At 43.6% G+C, this 25,574-nt stretch overlaps 1 protein-coding gene across 1 annotated transcript in view; it reads right to left on the reverse strand.

Moving 5' to 3' along the window:
• Positions 1 to 906: 906 nt before the first annotated feature.
• Positions 907 to 25,574, reverse strand: part of iglon5 (IgLON family member 5) — an 85,423-nt gene continuing 60,755 nt past the window's right edge. Inside the window, 8 exon segments of the mRNA XM_029451231.1 lie at positions 907 to 1,745; positions 4,773 to 4,924; positions 5,798 to 5,918; positions 6,214 to 6,345; positions 11,955 to 12,027; positions 12,029 to 12,075; positions 13,773 to 14,005; positions 16,660 to 16,738. Coding sequence (XP_029307091.1) covers positions 1,645 to 1,745; positions 4,773 to 4,924; positions 5,798 to 5,918; positions 6,214 to 6,345; positions 11,955 to 12,027; positions 12,029 to 12,075; positions 13,773 to 14,005; positions 16,660 to 16,738 — 938 coding nt within the window. The 3' untranslated portion in view covers positions 907 to 1,644.

The following is a 25,574-nucleotide window of genomic DNA, read 5'->3' on the forward strand; positions in this document are numbered from 1 at the left end:
TGCTTCTGGACTTGGATGAAATAATCCCTCAGACTGTTTCAAATGCGTTTTTAAAAAGCTTGTCATGGCAAAATAGAGCACATCACTTCAAAAACTTTACATGTCTTTTTTTTTGTCTGTTTTTTTCATAGTAGTCGTTCAATGTGTGTGACTTTTCAGAGTAAGGTACAAAAAAATTATTTTTCCCACGCACGGCTCGTTACCATCAGATTTTGTTCTTTTTTTTTCTCACATGGAATTACTATTCATAGTTATTCAAATACTTATTAACATCATCATCATCTGTACTATTATTAACACCAAAAAAGTAAAAGCAGGTAACCTTGCAGAGTAAACAGACACAGTGCAGGAAGGGAGGGAGGGAGTGAAGTATGGAGTCACAACAGGAACATCTCTAACCGGTACATGCTATCAACAAGCGACAAAGAGGATGGAGTCGCAGCTTTGAAACAGAAGATATTGTTGTCACTTGACAGTCTCTTGCTGCTTCAGAAAACTGGAGCGTATTCGAGGCTGATGGGAGTTGTCGTTAAGCACCAGGCAACTTGAGGTTGCCGGCGTGGCCTCTGTACTGCATATATTTACACTGGAAGATGGAGGGAGGAGGGGGGTGACACGGAGCAGAGAACACTACAGCGATGCGAAGGGGGACTAGACAGAGCACGTTGAACAGAGGGGCGGGGGGAAGGAGTCTAAAAAGGTTTGGGTAGTGAGGGGGTCTACATGCAAAACCTTGGTATAAACCCCCCAAACTACATAAAGGGGTAGTTAAGACTGACACCTTCACCACCCACCCTTTTTTTTAAAAATACATTTGACATCATTCATAGCAGCTTCACTGCTACACAGTTAAAATCAAAAAGCCATACATAGTGTGTGTGTGTGTGTGTGTGTGTGTGTGTGTGTGTGTGTGTGTGTGTGTGTGTGTGTGTGTGTGCGTGTGGGTGTGGGTGTGTGTGTGTGTGTGTGTGTGGGTGTGTGTGTGGGTGTGTGTGTGTGTGTGATCACAGGGTGACACTTCACATAGCCACCAACTGGACAATTTTCAAAAGGTCACATGACCGTCTGTACCACATTATAACTATATTTCCATAAATATCCATAATATTGAGATTTTATGTATCATTTCCATAAGGCAAACATTGTAGGTCAGTCATTAGTCTATGTAGTATATTACATCAATGATCGTCCAGTTGTTAGATTATCTATTTTCTCACTGATCACCGACACAATAATCGTTAATATACACTCTCTATCAACATCAGCCCAGTGGTAATAATGAAGGGAGAACAAGGTGAGGAGGGAAGTACCAAGTCAGACAAGGCATTCTGGGAGACAAAGAGAGAGAGATAGACTGTGTGTGTGAGAGGAAGAGAGGAAGAGATGATGACAATGGTTTAATTGAGGGTGCGGGGGTGTTGGGGGGGGGGGGGGGGGGGGAGGGGATAATGTGGTTGTGTGTTTGATACAATGATTCAATGGCTCCTGGAATAATGCATATTCTTTTTGTTCACAGTGATGGGTTCGTAATTAAAGAATTTCATTTCCTTCTTCCTTCCGTAGAGGGGGAGATAGGGAGAAAGAGAGAGGGGGGGGGGGGGCTTTAAGGGGCGTTTTGGGACAATTCCAGGTGGAGCTCGATCTTTACACCTTCATCAGAAGAACAGCAGAGAGGGAAACCCAAACACACACGCCGACGCTTCCTGCATGTAAACCGGTCCCTTGCCCCTTAATGGCCCCCGGTCCTGGAGGAAAACAGACAGACCAAAAGAAGAGAGGTGGGGGGGGGGGGGGGGGAGACATTTGCATTATTACAATAGATTAAAGAAATTCATTCTGATAACTTGGCAGAAAGTTAGCCTGTGTATTACAATGGTCCATCCATCCATCCATCCATCGTCTACCGCTTATCCGGGATCGGGTCATGGGGGCAGCAGCTCCAGTAAGGAACCCCAGACTTCCCTTCTCCGGGCCACATCCTCCAGCTCCGACTGGGGGATCCCGAGGCGTTCCCAGGCCAGTGAGGAGATATAATCTCTACACCGAGTCCTGGGTCTTCCCCGGGGTCTCCTCCCAGCTGGACGTGCCTGGAACACCTCCCTAGGGATGCGCCCAGGTGGCTTCTTTACTAGATGAACCACCTCAACTGGCTCCTTTTAACGCATAAGAGCAGCGGCTCTATGCCGAGTCTCTCCTGATGGCTGAACTTCTCACCCTGTCTCTAAGGGAGACGTCAGCCACCCGTCTGAGAAAACAAAACCCATTACGGCCGCTTGTACCCGCGATCTTGTTCTTTCGGTATATGGTGTTTGTCCAAATTAGAACTACATTTCCCATATTCCAACAGCTTTACACTCATTGCTCCTTCTGAAGATGTTTCAGATGTTTGTTTTGGTGAGAACAAAGGCTATGACATGCGCTCTGACTCTTTGATTGGTCAAACACAGATTAATCTTTTGACATTATTGATTGCTGTGTTCCATAATGGTGTGCCAGGAAGGCAAGTGTCATGTCCCGTCAGATTATTTATTGTCATGTATTTATGTTATAGTTTAGTTCATGTTCAGTGTTTAATGTCTCTCAGGTCACGTTATGTTAAGTTACAGTCACTCTTGTCTAGTGTCGTCTTGCACTTTCTGTTTTGTTTTGAAACTCACCTTTCCCTCTCGTTCCAGGTCACTTAACTTCCTGCCTTGTGTGTTTTCCCGCTTCTGTGATCTCTGCCCCTGATTGTTGTCACCTGTGTCCCCTTACCTCGTGTATAAATAGTCCTGTCTCCCCTTGTCTTGTGCCAGTTCGTCTTGTAAACTTAATCAAGTGTATGTTTCTTGTTAATGGGATTTTGGATTAAAAGATCTTTTTGTTTAAACGTCGCTGTTTGAGTCGAGTATTTTGGATCCTGTGTTTTTTCGTTCCGTGGTTCGTGACAGCAACTGATGCATGCGCGGTACAAGCACACAGCCAATATTAATATTATTAGTTACACCTATTTGACACGTCTAAATGACCACCGTGAGAGAGGTCTATTGAATTTCTTAATTCAGTAACATGTTAACATGGTTAATATCAGGTTACAAGACCGTGACATGCTGGAGGGAGTTAACGTGTTACAGGCTTACAGGCTGACATTAAAGATCGGTTCCATATAGGTGTGTCAGAAAGACAAGCCACCGAGCCTGCATGCATAGTACAAGCACACAGACATTATTGTTACTAATTGTACCTGTTTAAAACGTCTAAATTACCACTGGGAGAAAGGTCTATTGAATTTCCTAATTTATTTCTATGTCTACGGTTTATCTTAAGTTACAACGCCATGAAAGGCTTGAGTTAACATGTTCTGGGCTTATATTCAGACTTGTGTAACAAAGGTGAAACTAATAACATTTATAATGGCTCTGTTTGTTTCGATTTATGTGTGCCAGAAATCTAATCCTGCCAGCAAACACAATGCAAGCACCCTGGCACTGGGACACCTCAATGAAATGCAACCCTTATTAATGTCATTAGTTACACCTGTGTCAATGTTCCCAGTGAGAAAAGTCTATTGAATTATATAATTCAGTATGCCTACCACGGTGAATCTTAACTTACAAAGCCATTAAATGATACAGGGATAACCTAAGAATGGTTCTACAGAAAGCAAAACAAAAGTTAAGGTTATTCAATTCAATTCAACCTAAAAACCAAAACCCAAAATACATCATAATTTAAAAGGACAACCTTCTTTTACCATGGCTCTTCCTGTATATTTCCAAGTAACAGTTGTATAGTAACAATGTAGAGTGAAAGCTAGTACAGGCTGCCAACGGTCTCAGTAATGGGCTCATTGGTTGAGGGTAATTACAATAATGTGCCAATATGTGATGGTGGGTTGTTTATATAAAAATGCCACATGTGGCACCTTTTAAAATAGTGAACAAAGAGGAACAAAAGGATGGAAACAAAGTCGGCGGAGACAATGACAGTGAGGGACAGCGTATGAATAGAAATGCCACAGAAGTATCCGATTATGGTCCGATTTGCCGAGCCTGGTCTGGAACAGAAAAAGGTTTTGTTGTGTTCTAATGATGGCAGGAGCAGATTAGGAGGGAAAGAGGAGGCAGAAGGACAGATGATGGAGAGATAGGATGACAGGAGTGGCAGCGGTGGTGCAAAAAGATAGCAGGAAGATGTATTGGTCTGACGAGGGAGTGAGTCATTGAAGGGAAACTGGCCAAGATAATGGGTAAAGGAATGAAAGAAGAAAGAGGATAGATGAAGGACTCACTTAAGATGGTAATGCTGAATGCACTAAAGGGGGGTGGGTTTGGGAGGGAAATGAAAGGGTAGGAAATCGCTCATTGGAGACGGTTAATGTGAATTGGGCTTGGAGAGAAATGACAACTTCTTGGGTAACGGGACAGAGGAGAGCGACAGTCTGTGTGTGTGCAGGCAGGAATGTATATGGAGGAGAGATGGAGGGTGAGAGCGTGAACGAACGAGAGAGAGAGAGAGAGAGAGAGAGAGAGAGACAGTAATATAGGCAAGCAGAGCTTTAATGGGGCGGAGAATAACGAAAATGGGGAGGAAGGAGGGAGGAGAGGGCTGAGAAAATGCTGTGCTGCGTGCAGAGCAAAAATGAGACAGCGCGCAGAGGGAAAAACAGTGTGTGATTGCATATGTAGCGTTTTGTGGTAGTATGTCACATCAGATAAATGTGAGCTCGCTAATGTTCTTGCATACATGTGTACGCTGTGTCATTGTGTGCATGCTGCTATGTGATAACTTACGAAACAGCAGCATGCTGGCGTTGGAAGCCCCAAGACGGTTTGAGGCAAAGCAGGTGTAGTTGCCAAAGTGTTTCTCTGTCACATTGTTGAACAGCAACAGCGAGCGAGTCTTCTCGTTTTTGATCCTCAGGGTGTTGTCACTCTCTACCGGCCTGGGTGGCGGTGGTGGGGGAGCGGAAGCGAGGAAAAAGAAAAAGAGCGTGTCAGAAAAAAGAGAAATAACACCACATAACATCACACCTAGTGACTCAGCCATCTCTCCAGAGACGACCCTCCACACAATCCCCCTCCACACAATCCCCCTCCGCACGCCAGCTCTGTCTCACCTTGTACTAATAGTGAAATCTAACAGTCCATAAATAACAGAGACCTCCTGCTGGGGCCCATTATACTCTATTAACAGCTCTCTCTGGCTGACAAAGGCTGTTCTAAGTACTTCTGCGTCTTACTTTGGCTGATGCCAAATCATCCTAACTCTTCTACGCTCTCCGGGACCTTTTACAAACTTGGAAGGACAGATCATAAGTGGGTGATAGAGAGCAAATAGTTTTCCAACAAGCTAATATTAGAGATGGCAAAAACATAGATGGTTATCTCCGACCCATACGAATGTCAGGGGTTAGCTAAATGGCCGGCAGCCAAGTCCAGAGTATGTCGGAAAAATGTAAAAATGACTAGCTTTTCTTGTAAATATTCCATAATCACAGATGCAGCCTGGTTATTCTGTCTCTGCTTTACTCTGTGATCACTGAACTTACAGTGTAACAGTTCTCATTAACATACGTTCTGGGGTTTTTTTTTGTCAAGCAACTGATTGGTTTAACACAGAGATTTGATTGAGGCTCATAAAAGCTACATATTAACCTGTTAGCTGTGTTATTCCTGTGCTGCCGCACCGAGACGTTGGCCAATGACAAAACCTAGGCGGTCGGCTTTACTGACATTTAAAATGAGTGCTCACATCCCCCCCAGATGATGTGTGAACAGGCCATTGTTTCAGAAGCTGGACTCTTTGGTGGTCTCACCTGTGTTCATCTCTGTACCACTCGAAGGAGGCTGGTGGGACTGCCATGGCTTCACATCGCAATATGGCCGTCTTACCCAAATGGGCAGGCATGTTTTTCATGTCTGTGATCATCGGAGGGTCTAGCAGAGAAAACGAGGGGGGGGGGGGGAAAGAATGGACAAACAGAAGGAGGGAGATGGCAATTAGTACACATCTGCCTTCACTGAGAAGTCAAGTCAGGTCAGCAGGGGGTTGCAAACAAGGTCGAAAAGCCCCCGGTGAGAGCAAAATGAAGATGTATGAACTCATGCATAATAATGAATCTACAGAATTAACATAAATCATTAATACATCATTGTGCTATAACACGGAAGGTCCAGTGGGACTTAAATGATCCCCACTGGGCTGTTGTGAGGTGCAGAGAGGGATTCTTACAGTTGACCGTGACCTTGACCTTGCGCTGATCAGGTGGAGACACTCCATTGTTGGTGATGCATTCGTAGTCCTCGGCCTGCTGCCTCTTGATCTCTGTGATGTCTAGGAACTCCCCGTCACTCACCAATCCATCTATTGACATAAGGCAGAAGTCAAAGGTCACTATATATCAAATGCAAGGTGACTCAGGCCACTGATTTAAGGTTAACCCCGTGAGATACCACGGCAGGCAGACAGACACCTAATTTATAGCTAAGATGATTTAAGAGCATGGGGGGGGGAGGCACCAATACAAATCAGGTAACAACAAATAACATATATAGATAGTGATATGGTGGAAATTATTCATCATTTAGACAACAGAAAACAACAACATTTAATGAATAAGAAAACAATTTCATTTGTCTCATGACCCTAGCTCAGGGGTCAGCTGGTGAATTCTTGTATAGATAAACATGTAGTAAGATTCGAGAGCAGTGACACCATTACTTTTATAGTGTCTTGGACGATTGTAAGCATTTCTTCCAGGCAGTGGACACACCAGGGGTTACGGCCTGTTCAGTACATTACGTATTGAGAAGAATATTTGGCTGTTATTTGATGTTGACAAAATCCCAGGTGCCCCAAAACTAAATTAGTCAGTCTCGCACTTCCACTCTTTTTCCTCGGGGCGACAAACCGCCACAGCATCTCAGAGAAGAGAGTCGGAGGGACGGGCTACAAGTTATTGCTCCTTCATGTGAGGGAATAGATGTTGGGGGTGTTATTGGATCGACAGCAGCAGAGAGAGAAGAAGAATGAGAGTGAGGGTGCACCCCCCCCCCCCTCCTCCCTGCAAGTCTTAGCAGCCAGCTGTCTCACAGCCTCCAAAACCATTAGGCCTTTTTTTCTCCCCTTTACCCCATTAAAGAAGTCAGACTGTGGAACACGACATAATACATAATCTCACCACTAACAAGGAAATCCAGCTCTTAAATTTCCGCTCACTTTTCCCTTTCAAAGCCCACTAAACATACACACAACCACTGTCAATCAGTGGACCTTTACTTCCCCTCACAAACACAAATATGGCCCTGAGCGCATTTGTGAGCAACACCGACGCAAACACACACAAAAAAAGACGCTAAACGCCATGATTATTCCTGTCAGAGATTAGCGCGGCGGTTCTAATTGAAGATTATACTGGAGGATTATTAGTGTGGCTACTGAGCTGGAGAAGATTATGTGCAGCTGCTGCGGCAGAGGCTGAGCAGCGAGCGTCAAACTGCGGTGATGGCTGCTTCTGCCACCCGAGCAAGTGCGGGCGGGCGCTGGGTGACGGGATGGGCTGGGCGCAATGTTATTCACTCATTCCATTAGTTTAATAAATATAGCTCTCTTGTGACATGTCTGTCAAGCAAGCAGAGCACCCAACTTTGCCAGAGGGGGGAAGCTGAGACGGTATGTGGGGGGGGGGGGGGAAAGTTGAGAGAGAGATAGAATCAGACAACTAGCACTGGAGAAATTACACACAAGGCGGTTACAGATGACTTCCAAGAAATAAAAAGGACAAAGAAAATAAAAAATGAGAGCAATCGAGCGCTAGAGAGCGCATTACAGACACAGAGAGAGTGGTAATGTGCAAGAGATGCCGAGCAAGACACTGAAAGAGATACATAGATATAAAGATAGAGGAAAAAGAGAAAAACAGCGACATAAAGAGCGAAACAGAGAGATGTCAAGTTGGCTATTTGATGTGGTTGCTTCTTTCATGGACTTTTCCTCCTCAGCACCTATGTGTGATGTAATATGACAGGGCAAAGCAGCCCTCTCACACTCACTTTCTGTCCCCCCCTCTCCATCCCCTGAGATCTCTGGACCGGCATTGCCCACCTCTCTTCCCTTTGGTGGGAGATCATATCTGACTGGAGCTGGCCCCTGGCACTCCTACAATGGGCCTGCAAAATACATCTCCATCAACCACTTATGGCTTTTGAAGTAGCCTGACTCCTGACCACCAGAGATAGTTGGATTGCACCTGAGAAGAGAGGGGGGGGTGTATGAATAAGAGGAGGGGAAAAAAAGGATCAGGGGTTCAGGCCTGCCCTACAGTGAACCATGCTCTATTTCCACAGCAGCACTTTGAGCCTGACTAGATCATCAGGGCACTTGATTTCTTGGCTCCTCTTATCCATTTCCATTACAAAAACTACCATCCAGGCAGAGAGGTCTGATGTCGGGTTAAAACAGAGATGGATGGCCTGACAGACTGTAAAACCTGTTCCTCGGAAGAGAAAGTTAGATGAGCTAAATGAAGCAGAATTAAAACCAGGAAAGCCAAAGGCCTAAAATGACTCTATAGCCTTCTCTCCAGGCAGTTTACTTCACATTTGTTCCATTTGTTTACATTTAGTTGTTTCTTTTATAGCCTGACCAATACTGGATTTTGGAGCATGATACCAATATTCTATGTTGTTAATGTATCCCATTAAAAGACCAAAACCATCAATGAACTATGATCTGTATAGCTAAAGCCTGATGTATCTTATTCTGTGCCATAGACCTCCATTATTGTCCAAAAGTAAATTAAAAACACACCTTTGCACCATTGAAATGTTCCTTAACACCATAATCATGGACACTAGTTCATCCAACACCGTCCTGCTGCTGTAAATACTCACTAATGGCTCTTAAACGTACAATAGGCCGATGTCATTTTCTGCAAAATATGTCAAATTCCTTCAGTCTTAATTGTCAGGATGTTTATTAGGCTGCAAGCCGAGGTGTCACTATCGTTTCTCTGATTATGTAACATCAGACGTTCAGGAGGATTTTCACCCGGAGCCAAATTGTCTGCAGAAGTCTCCTCCTTTCCAAAGCAAACGGATTTGATGAGTAAAATGTTTTGTGTTTCGCCAATGCAGTTAGGTGGACATATGGATGGAGGGGCTGCAAGATAACATTTATTCAGCTTGTTTTTCTGATAACTTAAGTGAAACTTCACGTCTGGTGTACACATAAACACGGGAGGAGGTTCTGTGGTGATGCTGGTTGCACAATATTAAACCAGTGGATCTGCTGTGCTGGATCTCTGATCATGTGCGCACAAATGAACCAAAACATGAATGATATGAAATGATATTGTCCTAACCCTAACCTTTAACATAAAGCTCATAAACATTTTGATAAGGAACCATTACATTTGTTTATGTGCCCAATATATGTACTTAGCGGAACATTTTACAGATGAAAAGTCTCCGTCCGCACTAAACCTGCACACCTGCGTTCCATACTCTCATCAACACACACCTGTCCCTCATCAACTCCACTCACAATATAAACCCACACTATCGCTTTCAAGCCTCTGTTCATGATTTATTTCTGTTTCTCCTTTTTGGATTTGTTTTGCTCTGCACTGCTTACCTGTTGCCAATCTTTACCTTCCCGTTTAAATCCTACCTGCCTTGTTGTTTAGTCGCGCCTTTGCAAACACCCAAATCATTTACCCAGTCTCACAATCCTAACCACCCTGTTGAATTTCTTTATGTTAATCAACAATGCTTCTTAGTGACAAGCGCATTTCTCCTCCTCCTCCTCCTCTCCACCACTACCAAGCATTATTCATGCTAAGCCTGTGTGCCTGTGTGTGTTTTAACGGATGGGATGTCAAATGATAAGGCCCTGATTCGCTGGTGTATTTAACTGAGTGAGACAAAATGCCTGTATGTCTCCGAGTGGGTCAACCGATGGATGCCAGTGAGAGTGAATGGGTGCGACAGATTGTATCTGTGCGTTGGTGAAGATGAAGGAGGCGGCGTAGCGCAGCGTCACTATCTGTATGTGAGTAAGGAGTCCGGTAACTGTGGACAAGTTGCCAAGAGGTTGACTTTTAGCAGGTCTCCGCTCGGTTCTAAAGTGGTGCACCTCCTCCCATCCCACCACCACCTGACGTGCACGCATTTTCCAACCAATCTCCACTGTTTTCCTCACCCCCCCCCCCCTGCAGTTTTTCTATGCAGTCTCTGAGTAATGGGGACAGATGGCTGGCAGCTTCTTGCTGTTTCTTTGGGCCCCCCTCCCCCTCCCCCCTTTCTCCCCCCGCCCCTGGTCTCCTGCAACTGATGGCTTGGTTGCACAGACTCCGACGGAATAGCAATGCGGCCCCTATCTCTTTCTCTGCAAGCTGTGGGGCTATTGTGGGAGAGAGGGAGGAGAGGGGAGAGGCGGTTTGAGATGGTGGGGGCGGCTAGAGAGTGAAGATTACTGCTGACAGAGGAGAAATGCTGTAGGCTTGCAAGCGAGGACAGCCGCACAAAGTTTGTGATGTAAGGTTGTGTGTGAGTGTTTGCTGCAGGTGTGCGTTTGTGCACCCTTTACTTTTCTCCTCATATAGTTTTGGGTGTCTGTGATCACTATGGGCTTGTCCCTGCCTGAGGTACTGTGTCGGTTCACTAACACTAACTGTGCAGAGAAGGACGTTGCATGCACAGCAGGCTATCCCAGGGACAGACTAGGGAGAGCGGAGGAGGAATAGACCTCTGAGCAAGCCTAAAGCTGTCAGTAAGCACAGCAGCACAGTATAGGCTGCGCATTTATTCGCCCAACAGTATAATTAAAGCGTGTTGAGTAGTTCACACTGACCTATTTATTATTTATTGTCTCAGTGCTGCATTTGATCTGTGTTTCTGCTGCTGTAGTCAAGCAACAACTCAACCAATACTGCTGTGTGGGGAAAATGCTTTAACTGTGACTTGTGTGACACTGATGACCTCACAAAGTGTTTATTATTTGACTTTCAAAACACTGAAAAGTCTAAAACAATAACCCTCGTTCTGTCAAGACCTCATCTGTCTTGTTCAAAAGTTGAATCTAAAATAGTTTGGCCCAAATCAAACACAACAAACACAATTCAGTGTTCATATTTTACCAAACAGGTCATGGAGCTCATGCAATATGCAATTTATCACAGATTATTTTAGCGAATTAACGGAAAAGACAAATTGTATTAGAGATAAGTATTCTTTGCTTAAATGCTGACAATTACTGTAGTAAAATACGTTTAGGGATATTGAGTTATGGTATAATTTTATATTCAGTACATGAGAAATGTCTTTGTGTGCCAAGCAGATGACACAACACTGCCATTACAGTTCTAATAAAGCCATTTATTCTCTAGAGGCAATGTAACAGTGATTTGCCTGGCTTTGGACATTAGTGGTGACAAAGACGGGAACAAATAGGGAATAAATGCTGTGCTGATGAAATGAAATGGATTTGACTTCATCTATCAGCCTGACAACTCTGAACTCGTTCTGATTCCACACAATGATGTGAAGCTAAAAATAGCTGATTTAATGCCAAAAGTGGCCGTTAGCGTAGGTTGGCACCATGATGCCAGTTGACAGGGTGGATGAAGACAGACGCTGATGATCGCAGGTGGCGCACTGGGGATAATTACGCATAGTGTGTGGTTATTTGGGACAAAACATTGGGACCTAGGGAAAATACAGAGAGTATGAATTTAAGATGCGGACGGACGAAACAGCTGGGTTTAAGAGTGATGGCACAGGTATGTGGGATAAAGACCTGGATATGAGCTGACTGCTGATAAGCCTTTAGGAAGAAAAACAAGGGAGAAAATAAAAAGACTAGAAAAGGCGAAACAGGGTTAGGGATGAATGTGAAGGCTTGGAGGTAAAGGTGAAGATGTGAACAAGAGATCTCTGGATGTGCAGACAAGCAAACAAGAAAGGGTAGCTTACATTTCTGGTCTTTCCAGGTGACGGTGGGCTCGGGCCGACCCACTGCCAGACAGTACAGGTTTACATTCTCTCCCTTCGTTCACAGACACGTTTTTTGAGATGTTGACGATTCTGGCCGGCACTGAAAAACAAGATCACGCTATTAAAATATGACCTCAAAATCCCCTTTTGTTTCATAAATTATTGATGAGTTATGCCCTTACAGCCTATTAAGGTGTTTAAAGTATGATGCAAATCCCTGCACCTAAGACAGAGAGGCAATCAGCTGATTAATGATCTGTGCCTGAGTGCTCACTGAACTGTGCAACAATATGCTTGTCCGTCTATTTAAAATGCACTGAATTCTAATGTGTTGCAAATGAGTATTACAATCTCCTTCTCCTGACATTTAATCAAATTTGATCTTTAAAGAAAATGAGAACATTTTTGGTAGTGGTAGTCAGAATCTTTTGCTTGTTAAGTGAATGACCACTCCTCAATACCGTTTTAGCCCCACGCTCACAAAGTGGTGGAGCTCTATGCATGTAGTTAGTTTGATAACAAGAGGGCCCTTGAATTTAAATGGCCCATTATCATTTCTTTTAATGAGCTTGGCCCTGAGATTGCTTTTTTTTTGAGAGACATCTACCGAGGATCCTATTTTTCTCTATCTTGCTGGAGTTGAATACTTGCAGCGATAAAGCTCCGACTGGAGTGGCGGTGAAGCTGCTCCTGCTTGATGCACTGACTTCAGGGTGTAATTATTTTGTGTGATACAAAGCTGGGGCTGGAACTGCAGGCGACTTGGAATTAGGTATATATGGTCATCTGTGCCAAGCTTTGCACCCTGCAGACAAGAGTGTTTGTTTGTTTGGCTGCAGTGCAATGTGAAAACTCTGTTAGTGAGCAGCTGACATTGTCTCTGCCACCTGTGAGCTGTGAGCCAGGCTTCGTGTTTTCATTCCAGCAGAATGTACTCCAATATATTCTGTTAAAAGTTTTCCATTTTGCTGGTGATGTATACATGCAATCTGCACAACACACAGTCCAGAATATGCATACAAACTGACACATGCTGGAGGAAAAGGTCTGAGATCTGTCCCTCGGGCAGTTGTGCGCCCATACATCATGTCACTCAGGATCAGTCAGGCTCTCACTCACTTAGATGCTGACTTGATGACTGAGTCTCAGTCATGGTCCTGCACTGTCAGTTATTTAGTCAGGCAGTTGGACATCCCCCCCCTGTGTACTTCATCTCCATCACACACACATTCTCATCCATCTGATCTGCCTAACGTTCTGTTTATATATAGACAAGTAACCCTAACCGACTACATGGAAATAACAAATGTGCTTGGACTCGGCCGCCATATTGAAAATGACTATCTGGTTGCCTGTCAGCTGCGCTAGGCTTGCTTTACTGCAGACACGCACACGCACACGCGCACACACACACGCACACTAAGCTTTAATTTAGGTATAACCATAATACCAACCACAAATACTTAAACATCATAAAACATTAACCCTTAAGTGTAAGCTTAGATATAGGCATGATTTAACAGAGAAGGAAGACTGAAACGTAACCATAGAAAATCTTAATTGCTTCCCCTGATATCAAACCTCAATCACACCCAATAGACAGCACTGCGCTCGTATGAATTACGAAATGCATAATTAAGCCATTTAGTTTTTTTATTCAAGGCTGCTTACTGTAACATTGGTGCACACGTATCTTTTCTGGCAGCCACTGTGGCAATCAAATATGCAGGCTCTGGATATTTCAGGGAAATGAGCCAGCACTTATACTGGAAACAGTAAACACACTCGGCTGCTCACCTTGGACAATGAGGTAGACGTGGGAGATGCGAGGCTTGTTGTTGGCCTGGAAGGTGCACGTGTAAGGCCCCTCGTCTGTTATTTGCACCTTGTCGATGTGGATGGAAAAGTCACTGTTGTTACTGTTGGCCAGCGTCACACGCTTGTCCAGCGACCACTTGTCGGTTCCCGTGAACAGGATGTTAGAGCGGTTCAGCCAGGCCTTATGGGTCACCTCCTCGTCGATCCGACATCTGGGAGAGGACAGGAAGTGATTAACAGGTGATACGCCTGTTTGATGTTATGTTTAGGGCTGATGCTAAACACTGCTGAGGTGTTTTTAACATTACACTTATCATTGGTACAGATATGCAACGCAACTTGGAATAGATTACACAAGTCTCATGACTTAGTGTACTGAAGGGATGTTCAAATTATAATCTATAATCTATTATAATCTTTTGGTGCTTTTATGATGGTGCTGTCGAACATCTGTGTTCAATAAGGTAGAACTACAGTGACTGCAAAGGTCAATATATGACTCAGATTCTTTTCTATTAAGTATACAATCGTGCCCTGTGATGTGTGTAAGCATCTGCATTTGTCTCTATACTCATTTATTTTGTGTTTTTCCTTTATTTGTCACTTGTCTATAACCTCTTGGGTAACACCGTACTAGTGATTATCCATTACTCCTTACACAGGTGTAGAAGAATGGATCAAATGATAAAGATAAATGGTTATCAGTTCTAGGAAAGTACAGCATGCGAGCAACGCATTGCATGAGAAATCGTTGTATTCCATTATTCTCTTCACATCTGGGTTTTTTTTCAATGTGTGTAACATTGAAAATGAATGCAGTCCAGGATACATACAACTCATGTCCAGAAGTAGACTGCCCATTGGCAATACATGGAAACATATGTGGAAATAAGGAAAGATATGAGGGCGTAAATGATGGTTTTGCTGATTAAAGGTGGTGGCCTGCTTCAAAACTGGAACCGCAGTCCACAGGTGTTACTTCAGTTCGTGTTTCGACCACTAGATGTCCTTACCCTGCCTCAACGAGCTGCGATTACATGCCTTTGTAGTCCTCATGTTTAATTGATAAGACCTAGATAAATATCACGGTTGAGGTGGATCTTAGATCACCTGCCAAGTCAGTGGCAGTGACACCACAACGCATAACAGCCACAGTGCAGCTGAGCTTGGAAGTCTTTAACAAATAGGCTACAAGGCGCTGAGCTGATGTTCAGGTGGACCTGAGGGCAAAACTACTTCCAACGGGGTTTGGAAATAAAGGAAACAAAGAAAACATTTTCTGATTAAGATTTGCTTTGTAGCTGGTGGGTTGAAATAAAGAGACGATACAGTAAGAAATCCCACAATGAAAATTCATTATCTGTGTACGAACACTCTATTAATCTATTTTTAAAATTAATCACTTCTGCACTGATGATGTTGCTACAGGACTGCACACCCAGAGGAAATGAGCACCGTAATATCCTCAAATGTGCAACGTCTTAATGGCCCGCATCAAAGCCAACACAACGGCATTGTCTCAGGCAAGTATTTGTGCCACTTGGGCAAAAGTAATTTTACATGAAAATGGAGTTTATTTATAAAGCTGTTTGGTCTTTTGTTTTGTCGGGCTATTGGCCATCCAGTGCAGACTAAACTTACACACACACATCTGATTACAACATATGCCATCTCTACTGATGAATCTTTAAAGGGAGTTGTGTACCATGAAATTAAACTTCCACAACAATATATGCAGCACTGCATGTACAGTTCTAAAGCTGTGCTTCCCAAAGGCGACCCTGAGGGGTTGTGAAATGGTTAACAAGAGCAAAGCAAGAAAACATATTTCTGCAACAAAAAAGCAGGTTTATTTTCTCAGGCTTTGATTTTAATCTTTGAGGGTTTTTTCCCTGTGAGTTACTGGATAATGTTAAAAGTATTAAAATAAAACACAGTCGGAAGGAATGCTCATTTGGTTGAACCGGTAAAAACATGTGGATTTATGCAACTTGTGTAGAGGAGCCAGTAGAGGCGTAGCTCTGGTTTTATAGGGTATATAGGAACTGAAGGGGATTGCCACTAACATGAAAATGTTTTTAATGCTCACTATTAAGTCATGGGAGGTGGCAACACTGTTTACAGCCTGAAACAAGAACATTTAACACAACTGTAAATACACTAAAGGTGAAACACATTCTATAAATACATTCTATAGATCTGACTTCTCCAGCTTCAGGCTACACGTCTTGATGACAGTATAGATCAGCATCCTGGAACTTTGATTTCCAACACTGTGAAAGACGTGTTAACAAATATTGACAGCACTGTGCATGGCTTCTGAGTGACACATCTAGATGTTAGTGGAAGGCCCACTCTCCTTTCTGGAGCAAAAGAGGAGTTTGTTCAGTGATCTGAAGAGGTGTAGGCTTAAAGGGGATGAAAGAAATGTTGACTTGGATTTATTTTTTTGCGCTGCTGAATGTACTGCCATGCCAGGTCACATCCACACGAGTAGAAAAAAGCAAGTTGGCTGTTTTTCTGCTCGGGTTGGGGGCCGGGGAAAGCTGTGATTTCTACTTTATCACTCACAGTTGGGCTGGTGTGGTCGCAGAGGAGCTCCACCCACTGAGCATCATTATTGTCACGTCTGAGTAAAGCGTGATTGCAGACAGACGGACTGACTCCAGTGACATGTGACAGGTAATGTCATTCAATTAGCATTAGGTTAGATGGGAGCTGGAAAATATGGCACAGTGTGGGACGCTTAATTGAAGTTACTTTATGTGACACAGAATTGGCGAATAGATGGGCCTGACAGGTGGGGAGGAAACACAAACTTGTTTTTCATATAATTAGTAGGTGCAGCTGTAGGATCAGGAGTTACCTCAAAGTGACGCTTTCTCCTTCCAACACTGTAATGTTGTCCGGCAGGTGTCCGAATTCTGCTCCGCGCACGCTGGACGCTGCCAAGAAAAATGAGAGAAGAGACCAATGAGCATCCAATAATTGTACCAGACGCTGGCGTTCATCAATCACAGGTCAGGCGCTTGAGAATCGACTACCTCACCAAATCAGGTTGGGGGGGGGGGGGGGGGGAATGTGCTCTGCATCCTGCTTACTTACTTCTGGAGGGAAAGTAATAAATATACTAAACAAAAGAGTCACAACGTCTGCACTGACCCCCATACTTGAATAATGATTTGGTTTTACCCTGCATTCTGGTGGGATGCGTGTTCATTGAACAGCACTGATAATGAGCCAAGGGAAGAGGATTCACACGGAGCTGCCGGAGCGTGAAATGAAGGGACAGCAATGGTAACAGAAGGGATGCTCATCCTGCCTACCAATACACACACACACACACACACACACACACACACACACACACACACACACACACACACACACACACACACACACACACACACATAATAGAGGCACATGCTTACAAAAGCACAAACACACACCAGAACATACACACATACTGAGAGCCATTAGTTGAAGAGGAAATACGAACTTGGCATCTGTGAGATGTGTTTCAGCACTCAGGTGAGAAAAACACTTTAAAACAGTTTGAAGTCTTTTTGTAAACTTGCTTGGACTGAAAACAAAGATAATCAAATACCTTATATGCTGGTAGTGATATTGCCTACTGAGGCAGGCCGTACCGCAGTAAGACACCTGGCTCTGTCCATCTAATCTCTGCCAAATCACAGCATGACTCCAGGTACCTCAGCTTGTGTCTTCCCTCCATCTCTGACAATCTCATTCTCCCTCTGCCTGTAGAATGACCTCAATATCTCCAATAGGCTTATGCTGTGGTCTAGCCTTGAGGTTTAATAAATGGTGACTTTATGAAATGAAGCCGCTGCAGTGAGGAGCTTAGAAGCACCTCAAGGTTTGTTAAATAGCCGCACAAAGTCAAAAACATGTTAAGCATGCCGATTTTGAAATCCGCTAAGCGATGGGACCCAAAATGACGACAATGCAGCACTAAAGGAAATGTGGGTTTTGAATTGAAAGAGGGTCTTTATGGAAGCATGGTTTGATTACAAAGAATAATGAGAGAGGGTTCAGAATTATAAAGTGCTTCATGGATTCTTAATCAAAAGGTTTTCAAACAGCATAGCAGAAAGTCCGGAGAAGTGCCAACTACACTAAATAATAATTCATAATTTCTTAAATAAAGAGAAATTATGCCTGCTCTCTTTTTCTGCATGTTGTTGTGGATGTGGTTCAGCATACGTGTAGGGATGTGCCATAATAAACACACAGCTACGTTAATGCTTGCGTATTCATATATTCATATATATATATTATATTATATGTGTTCCTCATGGCTGTGTATAAGTAGTTACGGTATCCAGCCGTCTGTTCCTCGTTTGTGTGAATGTGTTTGTTTGCTGACATACCGGTGGAGAACAAGAAAGGAGGACAAACTAATGACGCCTCTAAAGAAAACTGGCCCTGAAAATCTCCCGCTAAAAGCTATAATCGCATTAATGGGTGCTGCTGCTGCCACTGCTGCTGTGCTATCTAGGCCGGCAAAGGATCCCAGAACTGGCTCCATTTTACCCTCCCTCTCTCTCTCTCTCCCTCTCTCTGAAAGCCTTGGAGGAGGGGTGTAGCACATTAGCCACTGTGTCCAATGCTCAAAAACTGTCACAAGCTTTCGTTTATCTGTGGTTTTTACTACAGAGTAATGTTGCATAGCATCGCTGTGCTCATGCTTTCTGTCTTAAACTCAGACAGTCCTTAGCTCAAGCCCTCAGCTGTTCGCTTTCAAGTGCTCTGTACTCTACACACTAGACTTTATTTAGGTTAATTCAATTCAGTTCCAGGGCTTGGGGCTTGAAGACGGGTGTGACATGCTGTCATAAACACACACTACCTCACATATGCAATTACAGACACACACGTAGAGAAATGTCGCTCTCTATCACATAATGGAACCAGTGGGACACATACGCAACCCACACATTTTGATTGAATGAATGATGAATGCATACGCTGAATGCTTCAAACAACATTGCGAAGGTTACAAACCAGAGGGGAGCAATTCCCATTTCCCTACTCAATTCCCATTTTCACAGCTCGATTGGCACATCACATTCTAAAACCTGTATCACTCTGCCTCCACTCCCAGACGCTGCACAACATGATAACCAGGTCAACACATTCAGCCCACTCTCACACACACACACACACACACACACACACGACCAATCAGAGACGTGCTAGCTTACGCACACTCACGCAAACACAACTCATCGATGAGCCAAACAAGCTGCGACGAAGGTTTGTCTGAGTTCATTGAGACAACGATCCCAGCAGAGATTCACTTGTGGACATTACCAACGTGTTGATATACAGGCAGGGAAACGCACACGCAAACACACACACACACACACACACACACACACACACACAAATATCTAGCATTCACTCTTTTTTGATTGATTCACCTAACCCTTATTGTCCTCTGTTACTCACTCTGAAGGCTCAGTGTACAGTGATGTACAACATTGCTTTGGATGGTCACAAAAGGGAAAATGTTGTGAAAATCATCGGCTTGCGTCGGACAAACAAACACCAGCATTTGTATTAGAGAGAGGAAAGAGCACCGCTGTCCTGAGACAAAAACTGGCGTTCATATGATCTGTTTTTCACCTTGGCATTGCATGAGAAGCAATCATATGTTAATATCTGCTTGACTGCTGGACCACTTTGTTTTGGCACCAATGTAATATTAAAAACGTAAAGCATACAACCCAAGCCTTCAGGAATATGGACTGGCTATATATCCAGAATTGGGAAGAAAAACGTCTGATGGTTTTATGATTGCTGTGGCTCCACTCTCGCATTTCAAAACTCTTGATACAAAGAGCCAACGAGACTTAAATTATGAATATATAATGCAATAACTTATCTAATACGGCTATTTCCAGCTTCCGTGCTTTCTAGCCCAATGCAGGATTTTGTGTCGAGACTATTGCACATTGATATTTTTGTTGTGAAAATTGTGCATCTGCAGCATCTCATTAGCAGAAGAGTGGGAGTGTTGGGAGCACAATAGCAAAATGTAAACATCGCCATCTGGCTGAATGACAGCATGTGTCTCAAGCCCTTTGATGTCATCCACATGGTTTATCCCTTTCAGGCAATACATTAAAATGTTGCAGACCAAACACACATGATCAAACAGAACACTAATGGGTACAGAGTGCAACCAGCAGTGTGCCGTTGCACGGTCAAAACAGAATCATCGGACATCACTTTCAATTCCCGGACTACTTGCGGTTTTATTGATCCATATCTCAAGTTGTTCTTTTTCTCTCGTCCCTCCTGGGGCTCAGCGTGCAGGCCGATGAACTGCACCCACCAGGAGGAGTCTCGCCTGTTGACACTCTAGTAAGGATGGTGTGCTTGCCAACAGGGAAGCTTAAACCGTCTACCCTGCAGACTCTAATTGCGGAAACACAAACACAATGTGAATTCCACAAGAAAGCTTTTTGTCTTAACCGCTTTAGTGCAGTACTTTACTAAAACAAAAATGGATTTGTTTATGAGGGGGGAATAATCCTGAGCCTGTATAAAAACACAAGTGAGTAGAGTATGAATAGAGAAGATAAATAACCATGACGAACAGTGTTGGTGGTGAACACAGCAGTGGCCCCTGGTGTTAGTTAAATTTCCCTGCTCACTGTCTACAGCAGATACAGTCTGTTACGGCCACTGGTATCTCTTGTCCTTGCTATGACCTGCTGTTTTGGAACACTACAGAAACCCCCATCTCCATACATACCAAACATGAACACACACAGACACACTTGTATTCTGTCCAAATGACCCCCTAAAGCCTTCGTCTGCACACAGCATTGGGCCTCGGGTCTAGATTTGTTTGGCATTTTTAAGAGAATAACATTTTATGGACATGCCTGGGGGATTACACATAGGAAAACACTGCCAGCACACCATTAATTCACCTATACTGGAGGTCAATAAGTTTAGCTGTTTTACTTTACACCTGGCAAAATAAGAAATCAGTTTTGTTCCTTTGTGGATAACACTTTATCTATTGCTAGCCCATAGGTAGGCATTCATATAATTATCTCCACTTGTGTGTTTCTGTCTCTGTGCTCCCCTGCATTGTGTCTTTTGCAGCATTGCAAGGCGGCTTACTCAGTACCCATGACACATCTATTATGTGATTTGTATTCTCTTGACTTTTACATGCGCCTGTTTGTAATTGCACTTGCTACTGGCAGACACTTATGAGTAGAGCTCTATCGAGCTGTACAACTTTAGCCTGCGCAGTCCTTGCAAGGCTGTCTTTGAACTGTTCATCTATTTCGCATTGCCCTTGACGATCAAATAAACACAGAAAGGAGGCAAAGCTACTTCTGAAAGCATGATTGGCGTCAAGGCGGATAACAGCGGCGGCTGTAATGAAACCCATAACAATAATCCATTTTAACGGAAGCTGCCGTGGTTTTGAAATTGAAAGGAGAAGGAGAGGCATAGCAGCAGGTTGAAAATAGATAGCCAGGGTGAGGTGAGGTCCCGAAAAGAAAAGTAATTTAGAATGAAGAAAAGCTATAGTGGAATATGGAATTACAGGATGTTATGGAGCAACAGTAGTTATACAGTAGTAGCGGTAGTGTTAGGTGGCAATAGCACTATTGGTGTTAATAAGAGCAGAAAGAGAAGGAATGATGTGGTGGCACCAATATGAAGAGGGGAGAAAAGTATGAGGACACAGTTGGTAGTGATGGGGCAGAGAGCAAAAGCAAAGGAAAGACACACCCGCATAATTAACATCGGCATGCTGCAGCCAATTAAATATTTACAGAGGCACTTCCCTTCGACACCTTGATGATGAAGAGAGGCAGCCTAAGGATTATCCGATGCCGGGAGCCTGAGGCAGGAGACAAGGGGTTGGGGGTGCGGGATTAAACATTAACCGGCACAGATATCCCTTTCTCTTCCTCGTCTGATCCCATTAACTCTGAACGGCCCAAATCCAACCTCATGTCCACCTCTCTGAAGCCCCGTCTTCCTGCCCTCCTCCTCCTCCTCCTTCCACTCTTCTACTTCACTCCACTACTCATTCAGCCCCTCTACTCCCTATCGATGAAATCCCAGACTCCCCTCCTGGCTCTTTCCACCTTCAGCACCACCTGTCAGGGACAGAGCAACGGGAGAGCAGGGAGAGAGTGATGGGCAAAGTGTGAGAAACCACCTGGATGCCACGCTCAAACAGCACAACAAGATGGATATGCAGGTCGCCTGCTTTTCACAATTGCTGGTGAAGCAAAATGGATGTCAGCAGGATTCCACTTGACAGGAAATCTAAGAAATGTCAGAGAAGTCACAGTGAATGAATTGTTGTGAATGTGTCTGGTAAAGTAATTTCTCCACCCTCTCAGACCAGATGTTTTTCTTTTCCGCTTAGAGGAATGTGATGGAATGACTAAAAAGAGTTTTATGTGATTTGTGGCTTATTTTGACATTAACTATTCTGGTGAGTTCGCTCGGAGGCATCAAGAGGATCGTTGGACATTTAGCTGCCCGTCATTCAAGGTCATGTATCTGTTCTCACTGGCCCCCATATTACAACCGTTCTGACTAACTGCTAACACAGCTGGATCTCAGAAGCATGCCAAAACCATCAACGTTTACAGAAAAGCAGGGCATCACCCTCGGGTGTCTAACTTGGCCTCACCAAAGAAGTGACATCTGCCCCTTTTTTTTATTGTGTACATGCTGCATCCACAATTCTGCCTTTTGGTCGCTCTGCCCATCCCTCCCTCCCACACAGCATCTCCTCCGCTCCCTCCCTTCCACCCACTAATCCCTCTTCACACATCAATCAATAGAGCACCGCAGAGTGCACGGAGCCATACAGTACTCAATGCAGCAGTTGTACAACTTCAATGGGCAGCCACAGATCTTTACCACTGAATCAAGCATGGCCGGGGAGAAAAGCCGAGCGTGCTAAAACCATGGACGAGCCCCTCTCCGCTTTCTTTTACCCCCCATTTTACTTGGACTGATGCCTAAACCCCTTAGCACTCTTGAAATCAATACAGTAGTTAAACTGTTACTTGCTTTCCCAGTGAGTACACACACACGTCTGCCTTACACTAGGCCCTGTAGACTGTCCTAAATACACCCTGTGCACTGGTAATTTGACAGATTTGTGGGCAAGTGCTGTCACTGTTTTAAAATACAAGCTTTAAATACTGATTCAACCAAAGTAGCCTTGTATCTAGCATCCTCTGACAATAACACACTTTATAAGCAACAAGGAGAACATAATGCCTTATTATGTAAGTTAACAGCAGCATGGTGCATTCAATGGCGCTGAGTAAATCCGAGTTGTAAATTCACATTTTACTCGTATAGTAAAAGCAAACAGTAAAGATAAAGTAGATGAATCAAAAATATTAGTGCCTCATTGTCAGTGTATTCATGTTTATTTTACTGGTCATTATGGTAATATAAATCTGTATTATATTAAAGGTACTCTTGAGGGTTATTGAAAAGAAAATGTTTACATAAAATATTAGGTCTCCTCCAAAATATATCCTTGAGGTCTAACAAACTTATTGCATTAATTACATTCCTCGGAGAACACTTGCAAATATATTTTTATATGTTTTGAAATCTGCATTGTTTACGTGTCTGCATGCTAGCAATTTTCTCCTTCTGCCTTTTTTCTGGTACAAAAGTTTCTTGTTGCCATACCCCCACTGACTAGTGTTAAATCATTGATGGGAAAGTGTTGGGTCCATGTGTGTGTACTAGAAAAAACCACAAGATACAAACACAACAGGGACCTGCTCTTCAAAGCATTGCTACATATCACCAGTAGTGGTCAAAGAACTCACAGGGGTGCCATTAATGGGAATATATTTCTGTTATCTATGTATATAATAACATCACAATATGCACAATCTAGTGTTTAATCTGACATGCTGGACAACAACATTTCGCAGTGTTACACAAATTAACAGTTTTTCTGGAATTTTCTGAAGAAAATGAATTTTTCTTTGGGCTATGTCAAAATAAATAAAACTGTGTAATAAAAACATGTTCTGGTGTTCTATAGTTTTAGTTTATAAGAGCTCTGTCAGATGCTGTGAGACTGAACAAATATTTCCAGCCATGCGGTTAAGCTTACAGCACAGTGGCGAGGCTTACCCTATAGTTTACACTTGAGCCTCTAAGAGGCTACAATAAAAACAGCAATTACCGGGCGATAGTGACAGGAGACAAAGGAGTGTAATAGCATGGGAGCAGTTATTTTCGATAGGACCATTGGCTGTAAAGTGGAGTCAAAAAGAATGAGGCATCAAAAAGTCAGCTGAGTGTTGGGCAGTATTTGTGAGAAATGGATGACCAAGCTGCCAATCGTCATTTATGACACACTTGAAAAGTCGGACTAATGGGAAAAAAACAGAGTTTGACAAGAGCTTGATAATTACTGCTGCTGGACATTAACTTACACAGAAAACTGAAATCATGCAATTTCCATCAAAGACAAAATACGATGTGCTGAAAATGCATTCAGTGAATTTCGGACAAAATCTTGAGTCGATGTGGAGCTGAATAAAAGATCTCATTTAGCTTCTGTTGAGAATTTCTTTTTGCATGCATAAGCTTTACGACGCCACCACTGACTTAGCTTATTAATTCCAGCCTACCATTCATTTCGTACTGATAATGACATATTTCTGTGGAAATATGCAAAATATGAAATATACTCAAACAGAGTAATAAGACCAGTTAATTGCGATGACTGAGTGGAGAGCAATTAGCCGCTGTCTGAAGCCACCATGGTAATAAGCAATCTAAAATAAGTCATTCTTTGTCTGTGCCTTTTGCAAGCAGCACAACAAAAGGGAGCAACATTTTGGCTACAGGGGAGCAGCAACATTTTCACATCTCACTCTCAATCTCAATATATGCACAAATGACTGAGTGTACTGCTGGAATGTGACGGTTTCAAGGGCAACCGGGCTGCATCTAAGCATGTGTGCGTCCATTTGTGTGTTTGTTACACACGCCAGTTTGAAGTGTGTGTGTAGGTCCATCTCAGCATGCATGTGTGTTTGTTTATATGTGTGGGGGGTTTGAAATGTTGTTCGGGGCCACTGGGCATCCCCACAGGGGGGGGTGGTAAGAGAGTGTAGATGAAAAGAGGAGATCAAGGCAGAGAGAGAAGGATGGAGGTGCAGGCAAAGAGTTGGGGGCAGGAGAGGGGAGGTGAGGGGAGGTGAGGTGAGGGCCAGAGCCCAGGAGTAAGGTGCTGTCAGGATAATTCACAGCAGCAGTACTTGCCGCAAAGAACAAAACAGAATTACCTGAGGGAACTGAAATCAGCTAACACCTGCTTAGGAGGGAGCTCCTGAGGGGCGGAATGGGAGAAGGTGGAAAAAGGGAGGGAGGCATGGTGCAGTGCACTAAGACTCTGGCAAGTACGGATGAAATAAGATTCAGTCTGTGTGTGTGTGTGTGTGTGTGTGTGTGTGTGTGTGTGTGTGTGTGTTGAGAGAGAGAGAAATTGAGAATGAATGTGCATATGTGTATTTGCAAGCTTGTGTAAATCTGTTTGCTGTGTTTGTGAATCTGTGTGTGTGCATGGGGGTGTTTTTAAGTGTGTTTTTGTGCATGTGTTTGCATACTTCCGTCTGTTTGTGTGCAGTTGGATTCCGCCTGGCTGTGCCCACAGCCATCCTTACAGCTGTGGTTGGGGTTCATTTGCATTCTGAATTGCAACAGCTCTTGCCATTG

This window comes from Cottoperca gobio, chromosome 16 (assembly GCF_900634415.1).
Source record: "Cottoperca gobio chromosome 16, fCotGob3.1, whole genome shotgun sequence".
Classification (NCBI taxonomy): Eukaryota; Metazoa; Chordata; class Actinopteri; order Perciformes; family Bovichtidae; genus Cottoperca; species Cottoperca gobio.